The 18,089-nt window shown below is 40.3% G+C and overlaps 1 protein-coding gene across 1 annotated transcript in view; it reads right to left on the minus strand.

Annotated features, from left to right (window-relative positions):
- Positions 1–7,970: 7,970 nt before the first annotated feature.
- The window catches only part of LOC128012822 (neuropilin and tolloid-like protein 1), a 90,954-nt gene continuing 80,835 nt past the window's right edge, over positions 7,971–18,089 (minus strand). The window contains exons 9-12 of the mRNA XM_052595365.1: positions 16,130–16,706; positions 14,665–14,739; positions 9,505–9,537; positions 7,971–8,788 (exon numbers count right to left, since the gene is read on the minus strand). Coding sequence (XP_052451325.1) covers positions 14,679–14,739; positions 16,130–16,706 — 638 coding nt within the window. The 3' untranslated portion in view covers positions 7,971–8,788; positions 9,505–9,537; positions 14,665–14,678. The remainder of the gene's footprint in view (positions 8,789–9,504; positions 9,538–14,664; positions 14,740–16,129; positions 16,707–18,089) is intronic.

Raw genomic sequence — 18,089 nt, forward strand, 5'->3', positions numbered from 1 at the left:
GGAGGGGGTTTGTTGTAGTTCTTCCGCTGTCTCGCGAGGCGTCTGCACTTCCGCGGAGTCGCTGTAAAAGAACTTCAAATTAAAAGTCTTTCATAGTTTATTTTCCGTTTTCGTAGTTTAATAATTTCTATGTAAAAGTAAACATTATTATTATTACTGTTATTTATGTAAGTTTAAAAACGTGGATATGCTTCGAAGGACCTTGCGAGCGACCAGACAGTAGCTATATATTTGATGTTTTATTTATGCAATATTAAATATCATTCACTTTCTGTTTTGTTCAAAAATAGAAATGTCCCTCCACCAACCGAGCACAAGAAGCGTTTATGAATGCAAGGTTAAATTCATAACTAGAAGTTAAGTGTGTTACATAATAGTCTAAATGTGTTATTTTCTCATATTGCATGTCAAAATATTAGGGAAATAAAAACATGTTTAAACTCACTTACTACCTGTATATGCAAAACTAGAGGTTAATTTAGTTATATATTTGTTTCCCCTTGCCATTTATTCCTCTTCTGTATGACAACGACAATATACTTTTAATACACTTCACAAAATTTTTTTTTTTTACATGTTTCAGGCAATTCTGGAAAAGGAAGAACAACAGACCTACAACAGACTTTATTTACAATAAAGATAATACATTTCTTTATTAACCTATATTCCAGTTACAGTACACTGAATAAAACTGATTTTCTATATCAATTCTATTTTTGATCTTTATTTCGAAGAAGAGATTTTATAAGAAAAACATGCAAATAGAGCATATAGAAATGCATATAATGAATACTAAAATAAACCCGATCATTGTTAGGGAATGCTTTTTGGTGCCTAAAAACGCCATGGTGATGTTTTTGCATGCTTTGAGCCGAGTCCCAGAGGCCTCTGGGAGTCTGAGTCCCTGTGACATGATGGTCCACAATCCAGCCCTGGTTCGAGCCAAATCCAACATATCACCTGTTACAGGTGAAATCTTTGCCTGCTTGTTTGACTGATGAGGAAAGACAAACAGAATCAGACATTAATATACAGAATTGCTATAGGGAATAATGGCACTATAACAGTGGCAGTAGTTTCCAAATGTCCATATTTACTGGAGTTATTGTAATGACCAAAAAAAATAAAATAAAATAAAAAACCTTTGGGTAACACTTTACAATAAGGTTCCTTTAGTTAATATTAGTTAATCCATCATCTAACATAAACTAATAATGAACAATACATTTATAACGTCCCCGGTTACTCACGTAACCTTAGTTCCCTGAGAGGAGGGAACGAGACATTACGTATGGGGAAATCCATTTCCTCGAAATTATGAAGTCTGAATGAATAACTCTTTTGCTTGCAAATAGCCAATGGCGCCCTCGCCCTCACCTGATTGGCTGACAGCCATCAATATAGGTGACGGTGGGCGCCAAAACCCTCAGAATCTTCCACTGAACGAGAGTAATGAGGCTGGAAGGTTTTTCCACACGGCAGGTTACGTAATGTCTCGTTCCCTCCTCTCAGGGAACTAAGGTTACGTGAGTAACCGGGGACGTTCCCTTATCGAGTCGGTCTCTCGACATTACGTATGGGGAACAATAAAACCCCCGCCGTGTGGGAAATACTGTCCGAATCCGAACCGAGCCAAATCAGCTATTACACCATCGTAATCCAGTGCACCCAGATAAGCAACACTGGTGTGATATGGGGAAAATGCAGCAATATGTTGGTGCTTGGGAATACACTGCCGGCTTATAATGCGGGCATAATAAAGGGACCACATTAGATAGTGAATGAATACCTCAACCGCAGCTATTACAACAATAACTGACGCTGACCTGGTAGAAAGAACCACGGCTAGTGCACGCGCTAGGTAGGGCGTGCCCATAGCTTAGTCCAAAGACTGCTCAACTCCCTCCTCCTGCACTGACAGCACATGTGATGCGAACGAGGGAATGTCCAGATTATAGAATCTCGCAAACGTGTTGCGAGACGACCAGCCCGCTGCGAAACAAATGTCCTGAATAGACATACCTTTCGCCCAACCCCATGACGACGCCAAACTCCTTGTGGAGTGGGCGTGCACCCCGATTGGGCAGGCGGTTCCCCGGGAAGCATAAGCTAGTCGCACAGCCTCCACTATCCAGTGTGATAGCCTCTGCTTCGAAAGCGCGCTGCCCTTCTTGGCACCCGCGTAGCAGACGAAAAGCTGCTCTGAAGTTCGAAACTGGCTAGTTCTGTTCACATATGCACGCAGGGCACGCACGGGGCACAAAGCGCACTTCTGAGACACTGAATTACTGTCCTCCTCGGGGCAAAATGCTTGAATTGTAACTATCTGAGCTCTGAACGGCGTTGAGAGCACTTTAGGCGAATAACTGCGTTTGGGTAAAAGTCTGACCATACAATCGTCCGGTCCAAACTGCATACACGCGCTGTTCACTGACAGGGCATGCAAGTCTCCCACTCGTTTCCCGCAAGCTAGCGCGAGCAGTAGCGCCGTCTTAAATGAGAGCACTTTAAGGTCGCTTAACTCGGCTGGTTCAAAAGGTGGGTTGGACAGCGCACTAAGCACTAATGACAGGTCCCAGACCGGCATCTGACGAAGGCGGGGTGGATTAAGCCGCCTAGCTCCCCGAAGAAAGCTCGTTATCAGGGGGTGCCTCCCCACTGAATGTCCGTCTAGCAAGTCACGAAAAACGGCGATAGCGGCCACGTAGACTTTCACTGTAGATGGGGTACTGCCAGCATCCAGACGTTCCTGTAGGAAGGTCAGAATAATGGAGATATCGCAACTCCTGGGGTCCTCATTTTTGTCAACACACCAGTTAGCAAATACTTTCCACTTCAGAGTGTATAAACGCCTCGTCGAAGGGGCTCTAGCCTCTGCTATTGTCTGCAGCACTCGCTGATATACTCCACGCTGATCTGCCACACATGCAGATCCCAAAGCTCTGGGTTGGGGTGCCATATGGTGCCCCTCGCCTGGGATAAGAGGTCCCTTCTCGGCGGGATCCGCCACGGGGGAAGCCGCGACATGTTCACCAGTTCCGGGAACCACGGCTGGTTGGGCCATTTGGGTGCTACCAGGATCAACGCACATCTCTCCTCCCTGATCTTCTGCAGCACCAGCGGCATTAACTTGACTGGGGGAAAACCATACTTCCGTCCCTTTGGCCAGCGGCTCGACAGCGCGTCTCCCCCCAGGGGGGATGCTGTCAGCGAGAAGTACAGAGGGCAGTGGGCGTTCTCTTGCGACGCAAAGAGGTCGATCTCCGCTTTGCCAAACAGATTCCAGATCATATTTATCGTTTGCGGATGGAGCCTCCATTCTCCGTGTACAATGCCGTCCCTGGACAGCATGTCCGCGCCGCAATTCAAGCTGCCTGGTACGTGCACTGCTCGAATCGACAGAAGTACCCTGTCCGTCCATAACAGCAGCTGTCTCGCTAATCCCTGCAGGGATCGCGAACGCAAACCTCCCTGGCGATTGATGTACGCCACCACCGCCGTGTTGTCCGTTCTGATGAGAACATGACGGTGTTTCACAAACGGAAGGAAACTCTGCAGCGCTAGATGAACCGCTTCCATCTCCAAGCAGTTTATATGCCAGCGCGTCTGGTCCCCTGTCCACGTACCGAATGCTGGTCTGCCATCGCATAGGGCTCCCCAGCCTGATAGTGAAGCATCCGTAGTGACCACTACACGTCTGACCACTCTGCCCATAGCAGCACCCTGCTCGAATATGGTCGTGCCGAACCAAGGCGCCAGAGTCTCGAGACATGAACGCGTTATGATAAGGCGTTCCGTTCCCGCTCTCCACGCCCGCGGCTTCACTCGGCTCTGTAACCAGTGTTGAAGCGGTCTCATGTGTAACAAGCCCAGTCTGCAGACGGAGGCTGCGGCCGCCATCAGACCGAGCAACCTCTGAAACGTTCTTAAGGGGATAGCTCTGCCTTGAACGAAGAGGGCTAGTGTATTTTGAATCGACTGGATTCTCGGCTCTGACAGCTTCGCGGTCATAGAGCGCGAGTCCAGTATCATACCCAGGAATGTGATATATTGGCGCGGCTGCAGTGTGCTCTTCTGAATGTTCACAGACAGCCCCAAACCTGTCAGATGGGCGAGGAGTCTGTGTTTGTGTTCCTCGAGAGCGCTTCTCGACCGTGCGATGACTAACCAGTCGTCGAGATAATTCAGTATGCGCATTCCACTGAGCTTCAGGGGAGCGAGCGCTGTATTCATGCATATTGTAAATACACGGGGAGCCAAAGCGAGCCCAAACGGCAACACTTTGAACTGGTACGCCACACCCTCGAATGCAAAACGCAGGAAGCGCCTGTGATGTGGGGCTATCTGGATGTGGAAGTAAGCATCCTTTAGATCCACTGCAATGAAGTAATCGTCAGGCTGAATGTGCGCGAGGATCTGCTTCACAGTTATCATCTTGAACGTGCGTTTCGCGAGCGCTTTGTTCAGTAATCTCAGGTCTAAGATGGGGCGCATACCTCCGTCCTTTTTCGGAACTAGAAAATAACGGCTGTAGAAACCGGAATTTCTCCGTTCCACGGGCACTATCTCTACTGCTTGTTTGGCCAGGAGAGAGGATATTTCTGCTCGTAGCAGCGGGGCGCTCTGTTCTGACACTTCTGTCATAATCACACCGCCGAAGCGGGGTGGTCTGCGAGCGAACTGGAGCGTATAGCCGCGTTTTATCGTGTTGATCACCCAATAAGATGCCGCGGGGAGCGTCGCCCACGCGCTGAGATGACTCAATACGGAGGGTATTAATGCATGCTGCGGCGGGGCGTGCGCGCCAGCCACTGGGGAAGCGTTGACCGCTATATGAGTGGCAGGTGACTCGTTCGCGGCTTCTTGCACGGGAACATAGATAGTCACCTCCTCGGGTTTCCCCGAGCTTCCGCTTTGCGAAGCGTCTCTCGGAGGAGAGGCTTCGCTTATGTAGCGGGTAATAGTAGAGGGAGGAAGAAAGCTCTTTTGCTGAGGCATGTAATGCATGTTTATTGAAACAGAACATAGCGGTTTCATTCTCACAACATTCACATCTTTGACGAACTCTGGGCGGGAACGCGCCCTTTTCGCCGCGGGTCCGACGAACACGTCCCGCGCTCTCTTCCCCCTGGCACGAGCATCAGGAACGCTGCTCCTTCTTGCCAGCCGGGCGCCCTTGGCTGCTAGAGGCCGGTTTCGGACCAAAACGGGGCTTCCTGGGCTGCCTCTGGCGGAATGGTGGCTCTGGCTCACGACGCTCTGCCGCGCTCGGGAACGCGCGCCTGGTATTTCCCGCTTGTCGCTGTGCCGAAGAAGATCTGGACCTCGCTGCAGGGGGGGCTTGAGACCGTTTCGGCAAAAGATGAGGCATCATCTTAGACTGCTTGACGGTCTCGGCGTATTTCTCCGACAGAGATTCCACCGCGACACCGAAAAGACCGGTGGGGCTCACCGGTGCATCCAGGAACTGCCTCTTTTCGGCCAGGACCACAAGGCTGCTCATATTGCGGCCGATTCCCTGCGCTATCTTTTTTGACGCCGCGAGAGCGAGATCCGCCGCCGTGCGCAGCTTCCTGAGCGACTCTGGGTCCGGGCTTCCCTCATCCAGGGACCCAAGGAGCCGAGTTTGGAAGACCTGCAGGATTGCCATCGTGTGGAGGGCAGATGCTGCATGTCCAGCAGATATGTACGCCTTCTCAGCGATGTGAGCAGTAGCTCGACATGGCTTAGAAGGCAAAGAGGCGGTTTTCCAGCCGGGAGAAGACGCGAGATGGGCCGCGATAGCATCCTCGACGGGAGGCGGTCGCGCGTATCCCAATTTCTCCGCCCCTTCCACCGTCGTCAGCAGCTGGGTCCCCTGTGCATGGGCTCGGGCTGAGTAAGGGGAGCGCCATGACCGGGTGAGTTCCTCGTGGACCTCAGAGAAAAAAGGCGCGGGTCTCTGCGGGGCTTCAGCCTGGCGGCCCGCGCCGAGGAAAGAACCGTCCATCCATCTCTTAGACGGCAGCTCCTTGGGGGCTGTCCACTCCAATTCCATATCTGCCACCGCCTCCGTGAGGATCGCCATAAGCTCGGCATCCAGCGAGGCGGGGGCGGCTTCAGACGGGGCCTCGGACCACGCTCCCGGGTCTGAGGCATTAGTAGACATGGCGTCGTCCTCGTCATATCCAAACGAGACCATTTCCCGCGCTTCTAGTGGAGGGCGGTAACTGGCCTCAGAGTATGAGAGGGGATCTTCCACGTGAGGGTGGCGTGGGCGTTGGGCCGACGCCAGTACCTCGACAGAATCCGTCGACGGAGCTCTCTGCAGTCTCCCGGTTCGCGGCTCGACGGCGGCGGACGGGGGAGAGGCAGGAGATACAGGGCCACCGTTACGGGTAACGGCCAGCCTTGCACGAAGGATCTTGATGGGAAGCTCCTCACAGGCACGACATCCGGATCCTTCGAATGCCGCCTCTGCGTGAGCCCGACCCAGGCACAGCACACACTGCTCGTGTGCGTCCGGGAAATCAATGGGCCCACCACACATGCGGCAAAGAGACATTTTAAAAGTAAAATCACCGGAACGCGAGAGGGGATAATTTTCCACAATTTTCCGCTCTGTATGCGTGAATCCACGGCGAAACCAGACTCAAGTGAAGAAAAAAGATTCTGAGGGTTTTGGCGCCCACCGTCACCTATATTGATGGCTGTCAGCCAATCAGGTGAGGGCTAGGGCGCCATTGGCTATTTGCAAGCAAAAGAGTTATTCAATCAGACTTCATAATTTCGAGGAAATGGATTTCCCCATACGTAATGTCGAGAGACCGACTCGATAAGGGAACTGCATTTACAAATTTGGTGTAATGTTAATTGTTAGTTTATATATACTGTCCATTAGGTAATACAGTGACACAACTTTAAGTGTTTTACAAATTAGTATATGTTTTATATTAGTATTTTTATCGTTAATTCAAGTTAGCTATATTTAACTAATGTCAACCAATGCAACCTTATTTTAAAGAATAACTTGACAATAATTTTTTCATTACTTTTTTTCTATGGTATTTTGGCGGAAAAGTTCACTGTGGCCATTTTCTGAGCTACATTTGTGTGTTCTCGAGTGTGTGTGTGAACTTCTGGAAACTGACACCTGGTCAGTGTCCTGCCCATCGATCTTACTACAGAGACGAACTCCTGTGTAGAGCGATCAAGTGTGATAAAATGTCCACTTAGACGAAGTAACGTTTGTGTAAAGATGAAATCTGTTGTGGTAATCTGACATGCACGCTTTTTAATAAATGCTGCACACAATTTGATCTGAATGGCGTTAGTTGTTGGCTTCACGCAGTTTGCCTTTATATTTCAAAATAAAAGTTCCGAATCCGATTCACTAGAGAGGCGACTCTGAATTTATTAACGAACTTTATCTTATGGTAGTAAAACATTTAACTGTAACAATAACAAACACATTTTTTTTTTTTTTTTTTTTACAATATTTGTTGTAAGGCTGCATTTTTTAATTCTAGAAACCGCATATATGGCCTGATTACAATAATTTAACCAAAACAAAACATTAGTAGACTGGTAGGCCTAGTCTTTCTTTCTTTCTTTCTTTCTTTCTTTCTTTCTTTCTTTCTTTCTTTCTTTCTTTCTTTCTTTCAATACAAAAATAAAACAAATTAGAAAATACAATCAGGTAAAATAAAATTTGTGGAAAATTATTTGTCTACAAACTCCAATGGCAAATCTCTGCCAGCAACTTAATTATGAACATTCACTTGGTATTTAGAATTACTCATAATATTTTACCTTTGTCAATGAAAGTCAATATGCATTATGTATTCATGTTGTAAAGACACATTTCATTTTTATGTCACAGTACTGTATGTCCATGTTATAGTAACATCCTTGACTTATTTGACATTTGTATTCTATAATCTCCTAGATTTTGTTTCAATTATAATTTCCATTCATCTATGAAAGTGTCCATGACATATACAACATACATTTTCTTATTTGTAATCAGTGTATACATATCACCAGCTAACACACTCCTTAAAATGTTTTTCTAAAAACCTGTCTAGAGTTCATATATAAAATCACTTGCAAAGTAGTCCAATAGCATATGTTTGTATCACTTTATTTAAAACAATCTGTCCAGCATAAATCAAATATATTAATGAAACACGTTTTCAAATTAATAGGTTTGTCAAATCATAAGCAGACAAGAAATAATCTGACATATTTTGCAACTTGATACCAATTCTTTTAAAGTCTTGCTCAGTACACTTACATTTTACTGTATGCATAGACATGACCATAATTGACCTTAATGTTGAACATTAAGAGAAACACATCTGAGATGCTAGTCAGAGATATCTAGCTAGGCAAAAGTCACAGTAAAATCGCTCCTGGAAAAGGACGATTACAAACTACACCTGTGAATCGGTTGGTTCAAGTATCGCACCATATGGTTTAAAGGTCTTGAACTATGCTTCTCGCAAAGTAAAAACGCTACGGATCTACTCAGGACATTACAGTTCGTATTGAAAAATAATCTGAGCATTACAGTTATCAAATCAGAGGAAACCAAAACATGTCTCGTATTCCACTGAATGAAAAAATGTACACCAGTTTGTATATTCACTTTCAGTCCAGTCTGAAAAATGTTTTAGTCCCCAAGAGCTTTACAGTAAGTCCCCCAGCAAATTCTGAAAACTGACAAAGTAGCAAGTTGTCACAAAGTTCTTTGAGGCTGTTTCCACAAGATGTCAGTCAGGAGAGGTGTAGGGTATGATGTAACAGCCTGCAAAGAAATGTACAGACAATTAAACTTCAGATCTGTCATTCATTTTCATTCACATTCCATATTCATGTTTAAAAGAAGAGTCTCACCACTGATGTGTTCATATTTACATTACCGTTCAAAAGTTTATATCTGTGGAAAAATCTCTCACGCTTGTCAAGGCTGGATTTATTTGATCAAAAAATAGAGTTAAAACAGTAATTTCAAATTAAAATATGTTTGGCTATATATTTATAAAATATTCTATATATTATAAAATGTAATGCAAAGCTGATTTTTCTGTCTTTTAGTGTCACATGCTCAAGAAATATTTCTTAGTAATTTCAATGTTTCATTTATTCCCAGAATTATTGGTAAATTTTGATAAATAAAAATTTTAAAGGAACAGCATTTTTTTTTTTTACATGGAACCCTTTGTAACATCATAAATCATTATGATAAACTCACTATTGTGAGATATAAATGAGCAATTCTGAGAAAAAGATTAGAATTTTGAGACATAAAGTTTTTTTTCCCACCATGCATGGAATAAAAAAAGTTTTTTTTTTTTTTTTAATTGTGAGTATATCACACAATATTGAGTTTATATTGTGATTTTAATTTTATTATTTTAACACTTGTATTTAGTGTATGCAACACACAAAATGACATTTTAAAGTAACAGACATAAAACATTTAAAATATATAACATCAAAATAATAAAAAGCTGCACAAACCTTTTGTGCCTTCCACTTCAGATGACATTTTGTCTACATATAATAAGAAAGAGTCAATTCACCCATAATTTAAATTCATTCATTAATTCATCAAAATCATTTATTTCCCTTAGTTCATATTTATATTCTAAAACAAAACAGTCAAGACAATGGCCAGACAGACAGAAACACTGATAATTCATTTTAATCTGTGTGTTGACTCAAGTAAAAAAAAACAAAAAAACATTTGACATACTGTGTGTGTGCGTAAGAAAGAGAGAGAGAGAGAAAGAGAGAGAGAGAGAGAGAGAGAGAGAGAGAGAGAGAGAGAATATGATTTTTTAATGTCTTGCATATGGGGTTTTATAATATTGCTCTGTTGACATCACATCTGACATTCATTGCTGGTTAATGGATCACACAAAAGCATGAAAAGCAAACTTAAGATTTATAATAACTAATGTCTTTATTTAATTGTATTGTAAGTGTATTGTTCTTTGACAAAGCATAAACTCTGGTCGTATTGGTGATTCAGCTGTTGAACAAATCATCTACAAAAGATAGAACACCATTAACATACAAAGTTTGCGTGCTACTAAAATGTAGCAAATGTTTACTCACTCTTATCCATCAATTAACAACAGCAACCGGAAGAGTTAACAGTATTTTAAAACTTATATATGTAAAGTCAATATATTATAGTTTAATCAGATGGTATTTTATATATAAATGTTATGATTTATTGAATTATGACGATTAGCATGCAGTTAGTAAGTATAGCAGTAATCTAGGGGAGGGAAAGGGCTTAGTGTCATTCCATTTTTTATATAAATATTTTTGTAATTAAACCTATATGCAATAAATTAGTCTTGGGTTTGATGCTGCACCTAAATGTACAGTCACTCACTTTAAAAATGAAGAAGAAAACATGCATGAACATTAAAGTGAATTTGATAAATATGTGAATAGAAAGTGTTTGCTGAAAGTCACAAATATCCAACATCTTAAAGGTGCAATAGGAGATCTTTGAAAATAATAACATTAGCCTGATAGCACTGAAAGCGAACGTCCCCCCCTCCCTGCAATCACAGTCCAAAGCCACGCCCCCTGAACACATTTATGCTCACAGACCGGAATACCAGAGACAACCTTACTACAATAGGCTACATCAGCGATTCCCAATTACAGTCCATGTTCCAAAGTGAAGTAACCCCCTGCTCAGGGAGTATGGAGCAATGAACAAGGTGTAGGGATCATATCCACTGGAACACAGTTCATTCACATTGGTCATCTGAATCGCATGTGTTAACTAATCGAGACATGCTAAATTATTGCCCCGTTTCCACTGAAATTACCCGGAACATTTGTACCAGGAAAATTTTTTCCCAGGAAGTTTTTCCCCCCCAGACCCGTTGCTTTCTATGTTTCCACCACAGGTGATTAGGCAAATAGTCTGGTGACGTAGGTCTGTGCGCGTTTCTCAATACAAAGTACGCTGATTTTGGACGTGCATCCTCGGCACTGTTGGGAGCGTTACTTTAAAAAAGTAATTGGTTATAGTTACTCACTACTTGTTCCAAAGAGTAACTGAGTTAGTAACTGAATTACTCTATAATAAAAGTAACCCATTACCAGGGAAAGTAACTATTTGCGTTACTGTAAAAAAAAGAAAAAAAAAAAAAAGTTGCTATATGTCAGATAATTTGTACTTTTTTTTGCAGTTTTCACAAGTCAGTTGAAATGAGTAGAACAGACAGGTGTTCGTACATAACTTTCAATATTTATTGCACGTCAACAGACAGCAAGAGTTTTATCCTGCACTTCAAGTATTATCTTTGTAAGAATGAATTTGAATTAGTGCTTATATCTCTACCTTGAAAATGCCAACTTTTCATCGGATTGCTCCTGACTCGTCATTTCTGCTGCTGCTGCGAATCTCTGTGTAGCTGTTGCGTGTGTGTGTGTTTGGCACCGCTGGCGCATGTGCCGGCATGTGTGCAAAAACACTGGCTCTGATTGGCTACCATGAAAAACATGACTCTGCCTCAGCCAATCATAATCGCTTATCTCGTCATTAACCCACCTGCTCACTCGCTGTGTGAGCCAGGGGTGCGTTCGGATTGCATAGTTTATTAAATCAATGCATAGTAACGCACCGCATTTAACGTTCAGTAACGTTAACGGCGTTGTAACGACGGGAAAAGCAATTAGTTAGATTACTGCGTTACTGAAAAAATAACGCCGTTACCTAACGTCGTTCTTTTCAACGCTGTTATTCCAAACACTGATCATCGGTAGTTCAGACTTTGTGCATTCGACTCAGGAGTGTGATGTCCGCGAGGACGCAAGTCCGGTAATTCTGAAAACAGCAGTGTACTTAATAACTTCAGTCAGCTGACCATGGCTACTGGGATCGGCGAAACACATTTTAAAAATAGGCACTTTCTTTATAAATAAACCACAGACTTCATTTCATGACACAGTAACAGTAATATTTTGAAAATGATCAGAATAAATGGTGGTTAACCCAAACAATGCTGCATGAACTCAGCTTGCTTTGGCTACTGCAATTTTCCTCTCTGTATATTAACAATAAAACAAAATAGGATATCAAATGAGTGAGGCTGCTTCTCGGTGGATACATGAGAACTGAGCTCCTGCTGATCGCATGGAGCTCACGTCTCCGAGATCGGCCAAACACATTTTTAAATAGGGTGTGTCTTTATAAATAAACCACAGATTTGAGTTTTAATCAACCACATTCTCGCCTGAAATACTTTTAAAATTAAATTTCATGACACAATAACAGTAATATTTTGAAAATGATCCGAATAAATGGTGGTAGAACTCACGATGCTGCGTTAAGTCAACCAATCAGGATGTTTAGCACTCAAGTCCCGCCCCTGAAAGTTCTGGAACTTTGAAAAAGTACCACCTCGCCAGCAGGGACTTTCTGAAGGGCATTTTTTTTACCCGGAACTTTATTTAGTTCCTAGTTCCTGGTTCCTGCGGTGGAAACACACCGAGTCCCAGACCAAAGTCCCTAGTTCCTGGGTAAAGTTCCTGTGGTGGAAAGCGCCATATGTGCATGAGCACTGGAATTGGGAACCACTGGGCTACATCATATGTCAATAACCAGCGAGAAAACTTTAAATGTACTACAATACCAGGAAGGAAGAACGGGTTGTTGATGTCTGCACAGCATGAATGCACTAATGATGTATTCTGTTTACGTGAACAGGGTGTGCACAAGTATACAGATACATACGTTGACAGGCAGGTAGGAAAGCTATTTAAAACGCTCGAACCGATTGGATGTACATTTCTTGGGCCTATGCCTTCCACACAATATATAAATAAAGATAAATACATTTAAACCACTTAACTTAATGATTTCTATTGAAGAGATTTTCAACCAGTATAACAAAAAAAATTTCTGAAGACAATCCCCTATTGCACCTTTAAATAAAATTGTTTTGACAAATAAAAAGACAGTTTTTGGTGGAAAAACATGACAATAACACGCATGCACTACAACAGTCCTGAAAGTACTAATTCACATCTATTCATGTAATGTTCTGCAATCCTAAATAAGTAACCTTAAAAAAGGCAATGAACCTAAATAAGGAGCTACATGTTAAAGCGATTTCATCACAGTCACTTCCTCTGTTACCGAATCCACGTCCTTCTTTACATCTGCCGGTTGTTTTGATAAATTTGTCTTTAAAATGTCCATGTTATTATCATGCTGGTGTAAATCTCCGGTCCACGTTTTCATATTTCATTGAAGCCCGTTCGTACTGATCCAGGATTGCACTATTTTCAAGAAGTCTACGTGACGGAGACAATGCGTGACGGGAGATGAGAAAAAACACAGCATTGCACATTACACAGTGTGACACACACAAAATCATTCGCAAAGCACAAACATAACAAAATCATCATTAATATGAATAAATGTGGGCGACAATAACTCCATGACTCAATGTTTACAAGTATAATAGACAAAGTATCACAAGATCTATAGACAGGAGCGTTGCACAAGATCCTGGGCCCTATGCATAGGCAGTCCTGATGGGCACCCCCATGAAAATATCCAGGTAAAATAAAATATATTCCAAACTTTTCAAGGCCCCTCTCTTCCTTTGGGGCCCTGGTAATCAGTGCTGGTTTTACCCCCCGTCCGACGCCCCTGTCTATAGGTCAAAGTGTTTTGAAAGTTGACACAAATTTGTGTTACTTTTTTCAAATTTAAAGCTAACAAAGACATTTTTAAAAGGATATTTCACTAAAAAGGAAGCTTTTCTGATTATTTACTCACCCTGGTTGTTTATGACTTTCTTTCTTCATTGTAACACAAAAATAACCCTTAAACAAACTTAATGGTTTACCTTGGAAACGAACTGAAATACTGTAAATACGCTTAAGTTCTAAAATGACAGAAAATTACTAATTACTAAAATTATATAAAAATGACAAAAGTACATTCAAAATAATAATATATGTATAATGTATATAAATAAATTATATATATATATACACCCTAACCCTAACCCAAGGTATTAGCTAATTCAAGATATTAAATGCTATAACAGTATATAAATAACACTGGTGAATGATACTTTAATAGTGCTCTTTTTTTGTCATTTTGGACAAGTTAGCCAAAATATTCTTTGAAATGTAACTTTTCATGTTCCACTGAAGAAAGTCAGTTAAATAACAACAGAATTGTCGTTTTTAAAAGCACTCCTGTTTTTGGTCACAAACTATAATTTGGGAATGATGGCTCAAAGTTTATGTAAGACAAGCAGAGATGGCCATCAGTGAGGTATTGCGCTTTGGCTGCCCCATACTTTTTATTATCTTGTAAAGAGTACTTGAATTTGCCTTTGATTGGATCTAAAATGTATGTTTTGATATTCTTAATAAAATTCATCAGATTGATTCCATGCACACCATGAACAGAACACGATAATGTACAAAACAAATAAAGGAAAGCTAAAATGACAAGCAACATATAAAAGGATCTCACCAATAAGCAAAAATGATCACAGGTCCTAATGATGACCATCTCAATGACAATGAAGGGTTTTGACAAAACTGAAAATAAATCATCACTGACTCAAAGTGACTAGACAAACATTTAAATACATGAAGTTGAGTGTGTTTAAAGAGTCTTACCTTCAGATTGTCTGTTACACCCTAGTTGTGTTGTACTCAGATTCATGTTTGTTTAGAGACCCAATGAGGCAGAACCTGGAATATCATTGCTTGTATGTTTAATATCATGGGATTTGTTGCGTACGGAATTATAATGCACATTTAATTCGCTTGGGGTCTAGTTCCCTTGCATCCTGTCAGAGGAGCAATAATAATAATAATAAAACATGCTCAAAATTTGCATGTTCCTAATAAGTTTCTCTTTTTTTTTACACTGAAAATTACTTCAAAAAGCTGTAAGCCATTTTCAAGAACTGGATGAATAGAAGCTCTAACTTTTTAGCAAACCTGTTTACCTTTTTCATGTCTTTTCTCTAGGACATGGTGAATTTATTTTGTAAAATATAAAAGTATATTTTACAAGTGTTTGGGGTCAGTAATATTTGTCAATATTTTGGAAAGAAGTCACCAATGCTCATTAAGGCTGCATTAATTTCATCCAAACATTATTTTGTAAAATATAAAAGCATATTTTACAAATGTTTGATGTCAGTAATATTTGTAAACATTTTGGAAAGAAGTCACCTATGCTCATTAAGTCTGCATTAAGTTAATAAAAAAATGCAGAAAAAAACCCCAGTGATATTTTGGAATATTGTACAATTATAAATAACCGTTTTCTATTTCAATATATGTAAAAATTTAATTAATTCCTGTGATGACAAAGCTGAATTTTCAGTATCATTACTCCAGTTTTCATGAGTATTTTCAGAGTATTTTTCAAAAAGCCTTCCAATATTCTGATTGGCTGCTCATTTATTATTAGCAAAAAACAAAACAAACAAACAAACAAACATACAACAACAACAAAAACTGTTGCAGTGCTCAATTATTGTATGGAAATGTATTTGTATATGAAATATTGATGCATTTTATTTCAGGAGTCCTTTGTGATTATAAAAGTTAATTTATATTTAACATTTTAAATGTCATTTTTGATCAGTTTAATACATACTTACTGAATAAAAGTATAATTTTATTTTTATTTTACTGACCCCAAACTTTTAAACACAATATAACCATGTCAAAATAGAAGCTGTTTTGATCATTTAAAATATAATATTCTCTCAAAAAAGGAACCTTTAAAGATACAAAAAAAGTCTGTTTATCCCTCATTTCCATCTTTGTGTAGCATAGGCTATATACAGCTGAACATTCATCTTAAGATGTCAGCTTTGTTGATAGAGAGCTGTAAACATGCAGCATGCATATTTTCTTTTCACATCGACTTTTACAAACCAAACTCTGACTGTGACTCTGAAGAGAGGATAAAAAAAGAATGAAATAAGAAAGAAAAAAACAGCTAAAAAAAAAAAATCAATGAGAAGCTGAGTAGAGAAGCTAAAAGAAACAAAAACTGGGAGTAAATCGTTCCAGAATATGCAATAAGATGATTTTTTCTCATCAAAAATCAATAGATACTGACCGCTGCACTGCTTTCTCGTGTCTGGACAGCCTGTGGCTGGTGGTGGGCACTTCCTCCAGGTCATCGTCCAGGTCACAGGCATCAGCGGCCTCTTGTGAGTAGGTGTGTCTCATTACCAGAATGTTCCTGCGGTTGGTTTGGGGAGGAAGCGGCCGCATGGGCTGCGGCGGGAGGTCCGTCAGGATGGCGGCCGTCGCCTCACGGGCGCTCAGGTTGGTGCGGCTGCCCTTGTTGCTGGGCAGCTGCGACGAGCCGCAGTGATGCTCGTGGATGCAGCGCGAGGAGGCGCGCCGGAGCTTGTTGTAGCTCTCAAAGTCCTCGGCCAGCTCGGCCAGGTCTGCAGAGGTGGCCGGCGCGCTGCGGAGAGTGCAGAGTTCGTAATGCGGCGGCTCCTGGAACACCTCCTGGAACATGGTGGTGTCAAAGTCCTCCCGCCTCAGGATGTACTTCTTCCGCGGCTGCTTGATTTGGACGATGACCGATACGACCAGGAGGATCAGTACGATGCAGCATGTAATGCCGATGATGGTGCCGTTGGTGTTGTTGAGGTTGTCCAGGATGTTGGCTTTCCGCTTTTCTGCAAAACACAACAGAAAGCGCAATAAATTATTACCGCAGGCATGCAATGTCATCACGGGTAACCGTCTGTTGAAACTGTTGTATCAAAGAGATTACAAACAGCACACAGAAGTAGTAAATCATTCGAATGGGAGAGCTTTGACATTTATGTAGCACAGAGAGCGTGTAACATCTGCACTGGCTTTGGTTCAACGGAGAGGAGCGTTTGCATTCGGAGGTGCAGAAGTCTTTATGATATGTTTCCACTATTAAATTTGATGTTATTGAACTAAAACCGAAACTAATTATTAAAAAATTATCTGCACATTTTCTTTGTATATATTATTTTTTAATATATTAATTATGTAGTATTATTTACAGTAGCAGTGTAAATAATGTTTTGGTCTGAGGAAAATATTATATAAAGTGCATTGTATTCTAAAGATGACATATTATATGATATATATGATACATGCCATTTCCGTTAAATAATTAGGCTTATATAAAGTTATTTTACTTAAACTAAAACTAATTTTTCAAATATTATCTTTGTATACATACTCTGCACATAATTTTCTTTGTATATATTATTTTGTTTAACTTTGTATTAATTATTTGTAATACTTATTGTATTATTGTTTTTATTTGCTTTTTTATTTCATATTGTTCATCTTGGTTTAGAGAAAATATTAAGTACTGTGTTTAAAGTAGACATTGAATATATGATATATAATACCTAATGTACTGTTTAAATTAAATAATGTGGCTTTTATGGTGTCATTATACTAAAACCAAAGCTAATTATTCAAATCAGAATAATTATACTAATTAATAATAATAAATAATAATACAAATTATTTCATAATATTTACTTTGTATTTTTTTACTTCATATTTCTTACTGTTCATCTTGGACTGGGGAAAATATTAAGCTCTGTATCACAAAGTTGACATTTATTTATATATTTGCTATTATTTTAAATAGTAACATTTCATTTGTATAGTTTTTTTTCTTTTTCTTTTTACTCATCTTTATCACTATTTTAAACTAAATAAAAATATGTGATTAATATTTCAAATCAATCTTTAGAAAGCTAAATGTTTTATAAAATGTATTTTAGTAAATGTGGTAAGAAATGTGTTAAGCAAATTTAATTAATAACTGAAACCTAAATATAAAAAAAAAATAAATTTTTTTCATCTAACACTTTAAATGGACCACCAATCAGATTTTTTATTCAATTAACGTAAGTATTTATTATATCAATTAATTGATGAAATATTGGACAAATATCAAGGATGTTCAAAGTTTCAGGCAAGATATTTTGTTAATAAATGAGCAAAAACAACTTTATGTATTTATTTATTTGTATTTATTTATTTTTTAACAATAACTCTTATCT

Source organism: Carassius gibelio, chromosome B24 (genome assembly GCF_023724105.1).
Source record: "Carassius gibelio isolate Cgi1373 ecotype wild population from Czech Republic chromosome B24, carGib1.2-hapl.c, whole genome shotgun sequence".
Classification (NCBI taxonomy): Eukaryota; Metazoa; Chordata; class Actinopteri; order Cypriniformes; family Cyprinidae; genus Carassius; species Carassius gibelio.